Genomic DNA, 14,264 nt, shown 5'->3' on the forward strand with positions numbered 1-14,264 from the left:
CCCTCCATGGACAGCAGGCCCTCGGGGGCCCCCGTCGGCCACCCGCGGTCACCCCCCCTCACTCGGCGACACAGGCCGGCGCCGGGCTCTCTCGGCAACTCCACGTGCCCAACGCAGAGTGACCCGGGGGGCCGCAGGCCTCCCATGAGCCCAAGGGGGCAGGGCAGGAGGCTGCCTTCTCCCCAGTTCACAGACAGCAACCGGAGGTGGGAAGAGGCAGGGCGGGGGCGAAGGCCGCCCTGGAGCCAGGCTCCCGCAGCGCGGCACCCGCGGGCACGGCCAGGCCCGTGCTGACAGCAAGGGCAGGAGCCGGGATGAGAAAAGGGACCAGGTCTCCCCATCTAGCACCTCGGGGCGGGGCAGGCTGGGCACTGGGCTCTGCTGGCCCGGGCAGAGGCCCTCCCCGTCCACCGTCTCCTGGTGGCCGAGATGGAAAGCCCCCAGGCGCTGCGGCAGGGCGGGGTAGCTCCCCACGGCCCTCGGCGGGTGGCGCAGGGTCCTCAGAGCGTCTGACAAGCACGGGAGCTGAGGGACCACGGGCCAAGCGAGCTGCCCAGTGTCACCACACTGCGGCCTGGGACAACAGGGCCTCCTTCCTTGTCCCCTCACCTGAAAGATGAGGGGCTCGAGGAGGTGAAGCAGCCAGAGAGTGACCCCCAGCCAGTGAGGGGCAGAGCCTGGTCCCTGGTCCCCTCCGCTGCTGTCTCCTCACTGCACCCCAGGCGGCCCGCCCTCCCAGGGATCAACACCGCACACAGTACCACCGCACAAGGCACACCTGGGGGCGGGGCGGGGTGGGGGCTCGGCCCACCTCGAGCCCCTGGGTCGAGCACAGAGCCTCTGATGGATGGGGGCGGGTGTAGCTCTCCCACGGAACCGCTGAGGAAATGTGGCTCAGAGAGGCTAAGCAACCACCCCTGGATCACACAGCTACCAAGTGCCGGGCAGCCAGGCCATCTGATCACGCGGCCAGCCCCTTCCCTAATGCCCCACTCCCCACAGCTGTCACGAGGCTCCCAGGAGCCCCCTGGCCATTCTGCTGAGGACACACACCGGCCGGCTCAGGGGGTATCTCCTGGAGTCCATGACAGCACGTTTAATAAGACCAGTGTCGGCAGAGCCCAGGCCCCATGTGATCTGTGCCCTCGGCCGTGGAGTCTCAGGCGGCAGGTCAGCGGTGACCACAGGCAGCCCGTCTCCAAGCTCCTCCACAAATAACCCTGTGAACTAAATCTAATGCACCTCCCTCCCAGCAGGAAATCACACTTGGGTTCTTCTGAAAAGGCATTTACTTACTTGAAAATCTCTTTCTTCCAGTATTTCTTTCCTCCATCTCACGAGAAAAGCAGCACACACGTACAAGTGGAAATGCGCGAAGCCCTCGGGTTCCGACTGCAAGAGAGAATAGCCGAGAAGGTCAGCGTGCAGCCCAGACAGGCCGGCCGGGAACATGGAGCCGGGCCGGCTTGCTTGCTTTTTTACTCAAGGCCTTCGTTTGTAATCCTCATCTCATTAAAATAAGGACAATTTTCTCTCTCATCGGGCAGCGGGACACGGTGGATGTGCCCGGCGACCGGGTGCTCGCTTGCTTTCTTGCACGGATGATGGGCAGCAACGATAAAAGGCCAGTCCGAGGGGCCCCCATTCTACGCACCCCGTGAGAAGGGACCCGTTTTCCCCACAGAGGCCGATCACTCAGCCCCAAACGAAAGGCAAGAGCAGAGCAGGCGTCCGGCCCGGCACTGCCCGGAAACGACGCTGACCGGCAGCGTGGGGTCAGCTACATGCCCCCCGAGTGGTCACCTGCACCCCTCCTCGCTGCTCCCCGCGCTGCCAGGACAGACCTGGCAGCGGGCAGGGTGGGGAGAGGCAGACCCAGGGAGATGGGATAGGAGACCATGGAAATCATAAAATCCCAACTTGTTAGTGAGTCGGGACAAGGGGTTCAGCACAGCTGTGAAAAGAGGTCAGATGCTAGATGGTTTGACGGTTGAGCCAACAAAATAGGCTGACGAATGTGGGACCTACGGGGCAGGAGAGAAAGAGGAACCAAGGGAAATAACAACATCCTTGGCCTGAACAAGCGCCAAGAGGAAGCCGCCGCTTCCTAAGAGGAGGAGAGGTTTGCGGGAAAGGGTGCAGGAGAAAGTGTGTTGATGGGAAGGCTGTGAGTCTGTCCTGTGGACACACACCTGCTAGGCATCCGAGTGGAGGCGTCAGGCAGGCAGTGGGACAGATGCGTCCAGGGCGCGTTACCAAGTCCAAGCTGGCTCTGCTCGCCGCACGACAGGCCAATACATCGGAGACGAGGTGTTGAGGCAGGGAATGTGACTTTCTTTGGAAAGCCAGCAGACAGAGGAGATGGCAGACTAGTGTCTTTGTAAAACCATCTTATCGGGGTTTGGATGCCAGTTTCTTTTATAGCACAGAGAGGGGGAGGAGATGAGAAGTAAAGTGAAAAGGCCCTAAGTTTTGCAAATATCACCTGGAATAATGGCCAGCCTCAGGGAGGGGATGTATTGATTTCTTCTTTCTTGTAGCCAGCCATCCACAGGTGGAACAGGGTTTGGATGTTTCCCTGAACAAAGGCACTTTGGTTTAACATTCAGGGGGCGGGGTTCCCCGAGGCAGGCCATTATGTAGAGACAGTATCCTTTCAGTGAACAAAAGCAGCGGAAAACAAAGGTTAAAGTAAAAGAAACAGATGCAACATGTAATCAGAATTGGCTCTTCCCTGTTACAAGTGCAAGAGGATGGCCCCACGGTCCAGGCCACAAGTTTACACTGAGGGCCTAGCGGGAATGAGCAGGGAGATGGGAGGAGTCACAGGAGAGTGTGAGGTGCTGCCAGAGGGTCAGGTAACACGAGCCCAGGGAGGTGACTGACCACTGGGTTTAGCCACACGGACGTCACTGGCAGGTGACACTGCCTGGAGTGTTAGAGGGCGCCGAGGAGAAAAGCCAGAGACTGGAGTGTGCTTCTGCATCTCGCTGCCCTGTGCTGGCTGAACTGGCATCGGCATGTTGAGCAGAAGTGCCGCAGTGTGGCGGCATCCTTGCCTTCTGCTTCCTGACTGTGCTGCTTTGCACATTTCGTGCCGGAGAAGGAAGCTGTTTTGCACTAGAACTTTGTGTAGATAACACGTAGCAGGTTAGGACAGTGCCCTCCTATTCCTAATTTACTAGAGTTCTTATGGATGGTTACAGAATTTCATCAGATGCTTTTCCTGAATCAACTGAGACAATAAGATTGTTTTCCCTTAATCTGTGAATGCGGTGAATTACATTAGTATCAGAGTTTCTTTAATGTTGAACCAACCTTGCACTCCCGGTAAACTCAATTTGGTCACAGTACGTTATATTTTTTAATCACAGATGGGCCCTGTTTGCTGATCTTTCATTTAGGATTTCTGCTCTCACACTTACAGAAAACTGGCCTCTCATGTTCCCTTCTAGAACCATCCTTGTCTACTTTAATCATGAAGGTTGTGTTTGTCTCTTTCCTCCTCCTCTTCTCTTCTCAGAGTCTGTACGAGACTGGGATATCTGTCCTTCGAAAGTTGGCTAGAAATGGGCTGGGCATGATGTCTTCTTTGTGGAAAGGTCTGTATTCCTGATTCAATTTCCCTTCGATTATAAAATACTTCAGACTTTTTTAAATTTTTGAAAACTTTTCTTTTTGTAGGAATTTGCCACCTAAGTTTTCAAGGTTGCTCATAATATTCTATTTTTCTTTGAACCTCTGCTGCACTTGCAGCATCTAGACATTTCTTCTAAAATCATTATCCTTCTTGAAATGCAACCTTTAGAAGATCCTCTAATGAGAGGTCTTTTGGCAGTAAACCCTTTCAGTTGTCGTCTAAAAATGTCTTTACTTCATTCTCATTCTTGAGAGATAGAACTGTTGGTTATTACTTTTAAAGATGTTAAAAATGACATCTTTTGGCCTCCACTGTTTAATGCTATCAATCTATTTGTCATTCCCTTGTAGAAAATCAAACTTTTCTTTCTGGCTGCTTTTGAGATACCCTCTTTGTCTTGGATGTTTTGCACTTTCCTTACAATATTTATTCTGCTAGAGATATCCTGAGAATGGGTTGCTTTCATCAGTTTTGGAAAACTCTCATCCATTATCTCCTATCAAACATCCATCTGCCCCCTGCCATTCTCTGCATTTTCTCAGAACCCAGGTTAGGCAGGTGTGAGGTCTTTTCACTCTGCTCTCCATTTCACTTAACCTCTCTTTTTATATGTTCCATCTCTTTGTTTGTCTGGGAGAACTACCTTCTTCAAATCTTTCCTCCAATTTACTAGTCATCTCTTCAACTGTATCACAATTCCTGTTTAACTCACCTATTAAATTTGAAACTTGCTTCTTTTCTCAGACCTGCTTTGTAAATTATGAGTTTCCCTTTCCTCCTTCTTTTTCATTCACTATGTTCCTTTTTATCACTTTAAACATGTTAAACTTATTTTCTAGCAAAACTCAGATAACTTTAAAGTCTGTAGTCTTTGTAGGTCTCTTTCTTGTAGCTCGTTTTCTCTGCTGAGTCTTGCTCTTAGTGGCCTGCTTCCTTGTACTTTAGTGATTTTCCCCCTCTTGGAGCTTATGTTTGATGAAATAAAATTATTTTTAAGGCAGGACAAAAAATGTTTTAACATAAAATCCTCTCTGCCAGTCTGGGCCACTACCCCTCTTTAGCGTGCACTGTGCACCTACGCTACACATGAACCAGACCTCCCAAAGGACACGGGCATGCCTGCTCCATCACAGAGAGCAACTTTCTCCTGGCGCCAGCAAGGTAACTCCCTAGGAGATAACATTTCTTAATCCTGTAAGGGGTCAGGATGACCTACTACTCGCCTTGTACGTGCAGATCTGGACTATGTAAACCGTGAATACGTCATTTGATGGAGTATTACTCCTTCTCTCGAAAATGTATGTAACTGTGCTTTAACTTCTAACGGGAGGAATAGTCCTCAGAGCTTTCTGAAAGACTGTCTCCCAGGTTATTATCCTCAGGTTGGCTCGAATAAAATTCTCCGTTTCTTTCTTAGATTGACTATTAATTTTTCGTCGACATGTTCCTTGGAACTTTTATCTGTTGGAATTCTTTGAAGCGTGTATCAAAAATGGTTTTCTTTGGGGAAAAAAAAACTTTGTGCTTGCTTCTGCCAGAGCCTAAAGGCACTATTATCCCAAGACTACTTTCAACTAAATTTTCCGCTTGAAATTTTCTAAGACAAGTAATACGAATTGGGACTCCAAACTCATGTGAATGCAGGACTGCGGATAGATATTCCGAAGGGAGGTGTTTTCCTTCCTTTTTCCTTAACTTCCATGGCCAAGGCCAAGAAAGGCGACCAGCAGCACCTGTTCAGTCCCTGGACAGGCTCCAGGTTTGTCTCCTGCCTGAGGCTCATTACAACCAGGCAGAAGGCCCTGGAAATTAATTGGCAGGTGCCCCCGGGTGAAGGCCTGCTTGGATGCTGCTCCCTTCTCTCTCTCGATTTACATTTTCTCGAGATTTCTGCTATACAAGAGTCTCTCTTCCTTCACAGTTACGTTTTTGAAAAATACACCAGCAGCCTTCGCTGTATCCTGTGATGGAGGGGCCTCTTAATTTGCTTAACAACCTTTATTTAACCGGGGAGTGCAGAGGTCAGCCTCAGGCCAGCCCTGGGACCCATCCTCACTCGGAATTCAGGAGGTTGGGCTGTGAATCCGGCGTCCCCATAAGGTACCCCCGGCTGGCGAGCGGAGTGCGGTATAGGCCACGCGTTCACAGGAACACAGCGTTCGGGGAAAATGGAGTTTTACAGCTTCGCTTAAGTGGATTATTTGTCTTCGATGACTTGGTAAATTATATTAAAATAGCAATTTAATAAATAAAAATTTCATACCCTAATGGAAACTGGGCTTCTGCTCTAATGAAGCTTAACCTTGACAATAAACACCACCGTCGGCTGCCCGGGTGGGACGAGCCTAGGAGGCAGGCTCTCTGCAGTGGACGCCCACACGTCGCAGGGCCCACCACCCGTGCCCATTCAGGACGGGGGTCTCCGTCGTCTCTGGGATCTGGCACGTGCAATCGGGACCTTCCCGACTGGTGCAAAATCAGCCACGTGGACCGGCCGTTTCCAAACAAGCCCAGGGGGGAGACAGCGAGCACACAGAGAGCTCTCCGAGGGAAGAGGATAAGCCTTCAGGGAGCCCCCTGGGCAGGGGCCAGTGCTGGCTGACCGCGGCGCCGACCCCCTGGGAAGCACAGTGCTGCGGCCATTTCAGAGCAGGCTCTAGGGACGTGCCTGACCCTCCAGTCGAGGCCGTCCAGCCGCCACCGCACAGGGCCCAGGCTGCAAATCCTTATCTCCCACCTCCCCAGGCTCCAGACGACTTGGGAGGGAAAGGAGGCCAGAGAGCTGGAAAGGCCACTCCGCAGTACACCAGGACGACAAGCAGCCCTTCTGCCTTCGTGGCGGCCCATCACCTCTGAAGAGCAAGCCTGTTAGCAGAGCCTCCTCCTAAAATGCTCACCCTCGGGATTCTGAGGCTGGGGATTCTGGGGGTCAAGGAAGAACACCGGTCCTATAACGAACGTCATTTTTAAAAATCATAAAATCATCTCTCTAGCTGAGGAAAAGACAATTCACATAAGACCCCAGATGCACTTGAAAATGACCATTTAAACGCCCCAATCCCATTCCACTCGGATCAGACATCTGAAATCTCAGGTCTTAAGACTTTTATTACCGGCAGTCAACTGTGTCCAGCAAACCCAAACCCCGCTCCAAAAAGAAGGCAGCAGGATGATGGATGCCTACGGCACCGCAGGGGACCCCCCGGCACTCAGAGCCCCTCCCAGGGCAGACAGAGGAGAGGAAAGGACGCCCTGACAGGCCAGGACTGCAGGCAGGTGGGCAGCCTTTGGGTGGGTGCGGCCCATCCCTGTAGGATTTCCCCTGGGGGAGAGGTGGAAGCACCCGAGAACGCATCACACCGAGTAAGTGCAAGACAGCTGTGGGAGAGATGCTCAAGTTCTCCGAAAGACGTCAAAGAAAACCTGACAAACAGGAAGATACACCAGGTTAATGGACAAAAATCTCAAACCTGGAAAGATGTCAATTGCCTTCCATTATAATTTATAAATCAAGGTATTTCTAATAAAAATTCCAACCGTGTTTTTTTGTGGCACATAAAGCACATTCTAAGGTTGATGTTGAAGAGCAAAGGGCCGAGAATAGCAACAAGACAAGCCCACAGATGGACAGATAAGGGGAAGATTTACATCCACTCTCAAGGCATTTTGTGAGACTGACGAAGACCATGTGATCTGGGCCTAGGACAGGTGGGCCAGGGGAGCAGAGACCCCAGGCACAGGCCCGTGGTAATGTGGGTATTTGTCTTTGGCAGACAGGGTAGGCAGACCAGCTGGGGAAGGATGGATTATTTGATAAATGATACTGAAATAACTGGCTATCCATATGGAGAAAGTAAAATTAGGTCCCTACCTCATGCCATACGTAAGCCCCAATTCAAGGTGGATTACAAAGCAACCTGCAAAGGCAAAATCTTAAAAGCATAGGCATCAATTTTTTAAAAAATCAGTAAATTTGACAACACAAAAATTTAAAACTTATGTTTGACAAAGGCACTATAATTAAGGTAAATGTATAAGGCACAGACTAGCAAAGGATATCTGCAGTGCATATATGACTGACAAAGGACTGTATCCAGTATCCAGTATATATATGTGTGTATGTGTGTGTATATATACATATATACACACACACACACATATACACACATATTTTTTAATCCTCCTAAGAATCAATAAGAAAAAGACAAACTACCTAATTAAAAAAATGGGCCAAGGATGTGAACAGACCTCGAGTGGTCAGTAAAGATAGGAAAAGCTGCCCATACTCACTGGTAACCAGGGATGTGCAGAGCAAGACAGGTAAAAGAAAGATGTCAGTTCTTGTTTTTCAAATGGGCAAAGCCTAGAAATTGTGAGGACTGCAGAGTATAGGAGAGGATGTGGGTGGAAAGGAATTCTGCGCATGCTGGGCGGAGGGGTGGGGGGATGCAACTGCTGTGAAGAGCCTGGTAATATCGAGATGTTTGCATGCTGTAACCCAGAAAAGTCCTGTCCTAAACAGAGCATCTCCTACACCAGGGTATAAGGAGACACGTACAAGAACGTTAGGATTGAGTGCTGTTTGTAACTGCAAAAAACTTAGAAACAACTCACATGTCTTTCAACAGGAGATTGGATAAATTATAACATATTCATACAGTGTGAAGCTATAAAGAGTGAAAATAAATGAAATACAGCTACATCCATCAACATGAATAAGCATTAAAATATAAAGTTGGACACAAGAAGCAGGTCACAAAAGAATATTTAAGTGTGATGCCGTTTATAGAACGTTTCTGAATATCATCAAGATCATAAATATTGTTTATAGATATATATGTATGTGGTAAAAATGAAAAAAAGCATGTTTAGAAATTATAAAAACCAATTTCAATGTAGTGGTCACCTCTGGAGAATAAGGAAGGAAGCTTCAATGACAAATGTGAAATTTAATTTTTAAATAATAAATGATCTGAAACAAAAATGAAAAACGAACTGTCAGATTTGACAGAGCTGTGTAGTAAGTACACAGGCATTCACTGGATTATTAGCTACACTTTCTGTATAATTAAGACTTTTTAAAATTTAGGTAACTAATAAGAACCTACTGTACAGCACAGGGAACTCTACTCAGTACTCTGTAATGACCTATATGGGAAAAGAATCTAAAAAAGAGTGGATATACGTATATGTGTAACTGATTCACCTTGCTGTACAGCAGAAACTAACAACATTTTAAATCAACTATACTCCAATAAAGTTTTTTTTTTTTTAAAGGCTTTTTATAATTAAAATAAAAGAAACAGACTGGGGACTAAATTGCAATGGTCTTTTCTGGGGTCACTGGGTGAGGGACCACTAATTCCTGTGGCTCCAGCCCAGCCTGGGGCATCTGGCCCCAGCCACCTCGCTGTCACTCAGACTGTGGCCTCAGGTGGATTCTGACCTCCACGACCTTGGGCAACCCCTGCTCATGTCTCCTCCCAGGGCCACAGGCACAGGGGGCAGGGGGCAGCCCCTAACTGCCCTCCGTCTTCCCCTTGACCTTCCTTCTGAGACTCTTTCCTCTGCCCTTAAACCAGCGGGGCTGTTGGCACGTTTACACTCTTACGGAGAAGGCTTGATTTTTGAGAGAAGCTCAGAGGATGAGAACTTAATGCAGAAAAGCTGTCCCCGGGGCAACCCGGCCTCTCCCCTCTCCTCCAGCTGCTGGCCAGAGGCAGAAGATAAACCCGGGCGCTCCTAACATGAGTTTTCTTCAAACTGCATGTCAGGTTCCACAGTGGATCTAGTTTTGCTTATAAAATGACAAAATGAAAGTTTGAAATGACTACACGATTAACTAAATGCAAATGACTTACATACGGCGTACACTTTTCAAAAAGTAGGCAATCAGGCAAAGAAACAGCTTTCCTTCTATTTTTTATAATAGAGAAATTGTGATAAAAGGAAAAATTTTTCACCTTTAATCGCATCATTAAACTTTGCTTATAATTTTTGGCACTGAAATAAAACCGAATGGCCTTCTGGCACAGGAGATTTTCCTACGTACATGTATTTATGTAGACGGATTTCTGAGGCCATTCAAACGACAGGAATTGTTTCCCATTCTTTGTGCGGATCCGAGTGCACCAACTTCAGCTGTGCAAGCAAAATCTTTGCTATGATTTCCTTTGAAATATTCATCACCAGGCCAGTGCATTACACAATTACCTACCAGGAATGCAGAGCACGGCCATCTTAAAATTCACACCAACGCCCTCATGTTTGGGGCCTGGGCTGGTAATGGAACTGTAAATCACATTTCATTATGCAGCCAAATCCTGAGGCATAAATGAGCTGGTGCTCATCCAGCCGGCCTCAGAGTGACTGATCTATTATCTCTTGCCAGATAATTCAGGCATGTGTCTGTCCACGTCTGAGAACACTCCAAATGGCTAAATGACAAAGGTCACGGCCAGTCCAATTCATTCCGGGAGTCACTGGTTGCATGCTCATCCAACAGGGAGGGCTGGTCTGGGAAAGGGAGGTGACCCACCTGCTGTCGCTCTGATGTGTCAGCAATTCCCAACTGAAATGAACATTTTAAAGCTGGAAAAAGCATAAGATAACAAAGAATACTGAAATATTTTTTTACATTCCTAAGAAATGTTTATTCCTTTGTTGATGATGTATCTATATATATACATATATATGTGTATATACATACACACACACATACATATGTATAAAGAGACTGAATATAGAAGCTTGGAGAGTCCAAAATCTGCTGGGGAAGCCCAGCAAGCTGCAGACCCAGAGAAGAGCTGATGCTGCAGTTGAACTGCAAAGGCCTTCTGGAGGCAGAACTGCTTCTTGCTCAGGGGAGGTTGGCCTCTGTTTCATTCGGGCCTTCAGCTGATTAGACGAGGCCCACCCATGTGATGGAGGGCAATCTGCTTTATCCAGAGTCCACCGATTTAAATGTTAATCTCATCCAGGAACACCTACACAGAAACATCCAGAATAATATTTGACCAAATAGCTGGGTATCGTGGCCCAGCCTGGTTGACACACAAAATTAACCATCACCCAGATCATGACCCATCTTCAATTTTTTTTTTTTCCAAAATTTAATTTATTTATTTATTTACTTTTGGCTGTGTTGGGTCTTCGTTTCTGTGCGAGGGCTTTCTCTAGTTGCAGCAGGTGGGGGCCACTCTTCATCGCGGTGCGCGGGCCTCTCACTATCGCGGCCTCTCTTGTTGCGGAGCACAGGCTCCAGACGCGCAGGCTCAGTAGTTGTGGCTCAAGGGCCTAGTTGCTCCGTGGCATGTGGGATCTTCCCAGACCAGGGCTCGAACCCATGTCCCCTGCATTAGCAGGCAGATTCTCAACCACTGCGCCACCAGGGAAGCCCCATCTTCAATTTTGAAAGGCATTCTCCAGTGCTGTGTTCCTAGGTCCTTTTAAACGACGAACCATTGGTTTAGGTATTCAATTAATCAACAACAGAAACAACAAGCTCCTACGGCTCACAGAGCCATAAGGGAGAAGTTGATCCTTAAATGCAGACAAGGCACACCAGCGAAAACCAGTTAAGAGCCAAACAAACAATGGCTTTGATTTAAATATGTTGGCTCAGGCCTCAGGACAGACACACATTCCGCCAGCACGTGCGCTCGGAGCAGACTGTGTGCCACTCGGCCCCCCTGCAGCATGGGCCACTCGTCACCTCCAAGAGACATCAGGCGAGGGGGGGCTCGCACCACAAGTTCACATCACAAGTGTTGCGCTGCCTGCACATGCCTGGCTCCTTTATGGATGAAATCAAAGGCATCCTTTGAATACTGCTCTGTCAAAACTTCATGAATTATACAAGTTCTGGAGAACTGCAGGGGCCAGAGCCAGCACCGCATTGTCACTAACCTCAGCTGCCCTTCTTATGGCCCCTCCCATTTCCCAGATTTAAACATTGCATCCCTGATGGCCTGGCATCTTTGTGAGACCATGAATCACGGTCTGGACTATGGGCACCGCCTTACAGGCGTTTTTGCTACCCTGTCCAACCTGATAATCTCTACTGTTGTCTACAGTTTGTCAAGGATGATCCTGGCAAATTAAAAGGAAGAAGATGCTGCCGTGGGTCCTGATTATTTTTTCTTTGAAGTAAGAAATGACATCACACCAGTTAATAACTCAAAGCTTCAATTCTCTCCGTAGACCAGACTGAGCCAAGAGAGCAGAAAGGTCAGAGTGAGTGAGTGAGCTGCAGCTCTTGGTGAACAAGCCAATTGTCCGTCCACAGCCCTGCGAGGACGGGGCGGCACTTCCCTTCGCTGGACAGGCAGGCCTGCACACGTGCCCGTCCACAGGCTGGCACCGGGAGAGCTCAGGTGGCACACCCTGCCTGTGGGGTGAGCGTGTGCTCGGGAGCTGGTTCCCCCCCACCTCACCGCCCCCGTCTCCGCCGCAGCTCCAGCCCTGGCCTCCTCCCCGACTCTCTCCTGACGCTCCTCCCAGCTCTCACGGCCTCGAGGGCCCCTGCCTCTGCCCGCACCTCCCCGGCCGCCTGCCCTGCGGCCTCTCTTGGCTGACTCCGAGGGTCCCTCCCGTGCCCAGTGCCATGTCCCCACAACACACCAGGACACGCGTGTGCAGCCCGCTCCTGTACCCCTCCCCTCTGCGCAGACACTGGCCCACGGGGACCCCTGTGCCCTCCTGGAGAGGGCAGCTGACCTGGTCCCAGCTCCGGCGCTGCCTCGGCTGCCAAGTGCTCGTCCAGGAGCGCAGAGCACATGTCTACTCTCGGGGCGAGCTCCGGGAAGGCCAGGGTGACGTGTCTAGGTGCACAGCACGAAGCCCTGCGCCCGGACGGGGTCAGAGAAGGAGGCCGACACCCCGATGCGCATCTCATGGTGGGCATGAGTGTGAAACTTGTTAAAGATGGACAGACAGCTTAGCTCCACACGAACCTCAGGCACCTCGATGGAAAGGGAGGGCTGAGCCAGACACCTTCTCAGGCCTCGGACGTCGGGACAGGTTCCAGGGTCTGCACTGCGAGGGCAGGACCCCGAGGGCCGAGGGCCACGAGTCCACTCCCGGAAGGGTTGTTTCTGGAAGCCTGCCTCTGTCCACTCCCCCACACGGCCATCGGCCTCACGAGCAGTTCTCTGTAAAGTCTCATTCTGGTGGTAAACGAATGAGGAGGATTCTGAGAGCAGAGGAGCGCGTGGCCTGTAGGCCCCTGCAGGCCCCGTGTCCGCCTGGACAGGGGAAAGAGCGCTCCTTCGCTACAACAAAGCAAAAAAGGACACTGACTTGAGCCAAAATGTTAGCTTTTCCATCTCCTTGACTGGCACTCTCCAAAGTTACTCAGCCAGGGCAGTACGCGGGAGCAGACGGAGGTGGTGGAGGTCTACGGGGGCCACGCACACCCTCCACCGGATGACACTGTCTGAAACGAGAGGGCGCGAGCTTGGCTGGTCCTCAGACACCCCCGGCTGACGTGGAGCTCCCTGCAGGCAGGGGCTGGGCCTCACGTCACCTGTGCCCTTCACGCCAGCTCAGTGCTTGGCATCAGATGAGCCTTGGGGCCCGGCGGGTGGATGAGGCTCAGATGGACCAACAGATGTCCGCTCTCAGCGCAAAGCAGAAGCAGAATCTCAATCTCCCGGTCACAAGCCTGGACCCTTCATTCTTAACCAGCTCCCAAGAGGCTGTCACACAAAGTGAAGTCTGAGAACCACTTGGGTTGGGAGCTTCTGGGGACGAGGACCTGCCTTCCCTTTGCCTGGGTCTCCCCCAGCAGCTAGCGCAGTGTTTCCACACACAGCAGGTATTTGGAAAATGATCAGAATACCGAGTGAATGAATGAAGGCCACGATCAAGTCCCAAGTTATGGACTAAGCTCGTTGCTTCCCAATGACTGAACATCCTCAGACCACCAACCTTGAGTCAAGACTTAAATCAGCCCCCTTGTAAATAAGGCTGTGACTAGGACTGTTATTGCTTTGAAACTAATTTGAACAAAAAGAATCCACATTCACCTAATAGCCGTTCTCTAGGGAATGCCCAGATGTAGCAGAAAACATTGACAACAGAGAAAAGAATTTCCTGTAAGCTAAAACAAGGAAAATTACACAGACACTGCGCCAAACTAAGAAATAAGAAAGAGTCTGACACGATGCGACTGTCCCCTTGTCGTGTCCAATGGTCCTGCCGCCATGACTACAGGACTACTCTACATCCTTTCAGGCCTTGCTCCTTCCAAACTCCCTCCCCCAGGCCAGGCTTTCAGAGTGAGAGGGTTGTGTGTATGGGGCGTGATTTCTAAAAACTTTTTGTAATAAGACTTTTCAAAAACTCCCCAAACTAGAAAGCACAGAATAAAGGAGCCCATGTACCCATTCTTCAGGGTCCACAACGATCACATGTGGCCAAACCTGTTTCATCTCTTACCCGATCCCCACGCCGCCCACATGCTGTGGGAATATTCTAAGGGAATCCCCGTCATCACAAGTCATCCATGAAAAGCAGGTCACCTGTTCTGTGGGTGTTTCCCACTCGGCCTCCGGCTGGCGAGTGGCGCCCGTGTCCCCTTCCCCAGGATGTCCTGTGAGCTTGGACTTAGACCCTGAAGCTG

General features: G+C 50.1%; 1 protein-coding gene across 3 annotated transcripts in view; it reads right to left on the bottom strand.

Annotated features, from left to right (window-relative positions):
* The window catches only part of TBC1D22A (TBC1 domain family member 22A), a 320,481-nt gene that overhangs the window by 33,092 nt on the left and 273,125 nt on the right, over positions 1–14,264 (bottom strand). For all 3 annotated transcript variants that reach the window (XM_082422201.1, XM_082422202.1, XM_082422203.1), the window contains one exon: positions 1,297–1,392. In XM_082422201.1, coding sequence (XP_082278327.1) covers positions 1,297–1,392 — 96 coding nt within the window. The remainder of the gene's footprint in view (positions 1–1,296; positions 1,393–14,264) is intronic.

This window comes from Balaenoptera physalus, assembly GCF_965194825.1.
Source record: "Balaenoptera physalus genome assembly, chromosome: 13".
Taxonomy (NCBI): Eukaryota; Metazoa; Chordata; class Mammalia; order Artiodactyla; family Balaenopteridae; genus Balaenoptera; species Balaenoptera physalus.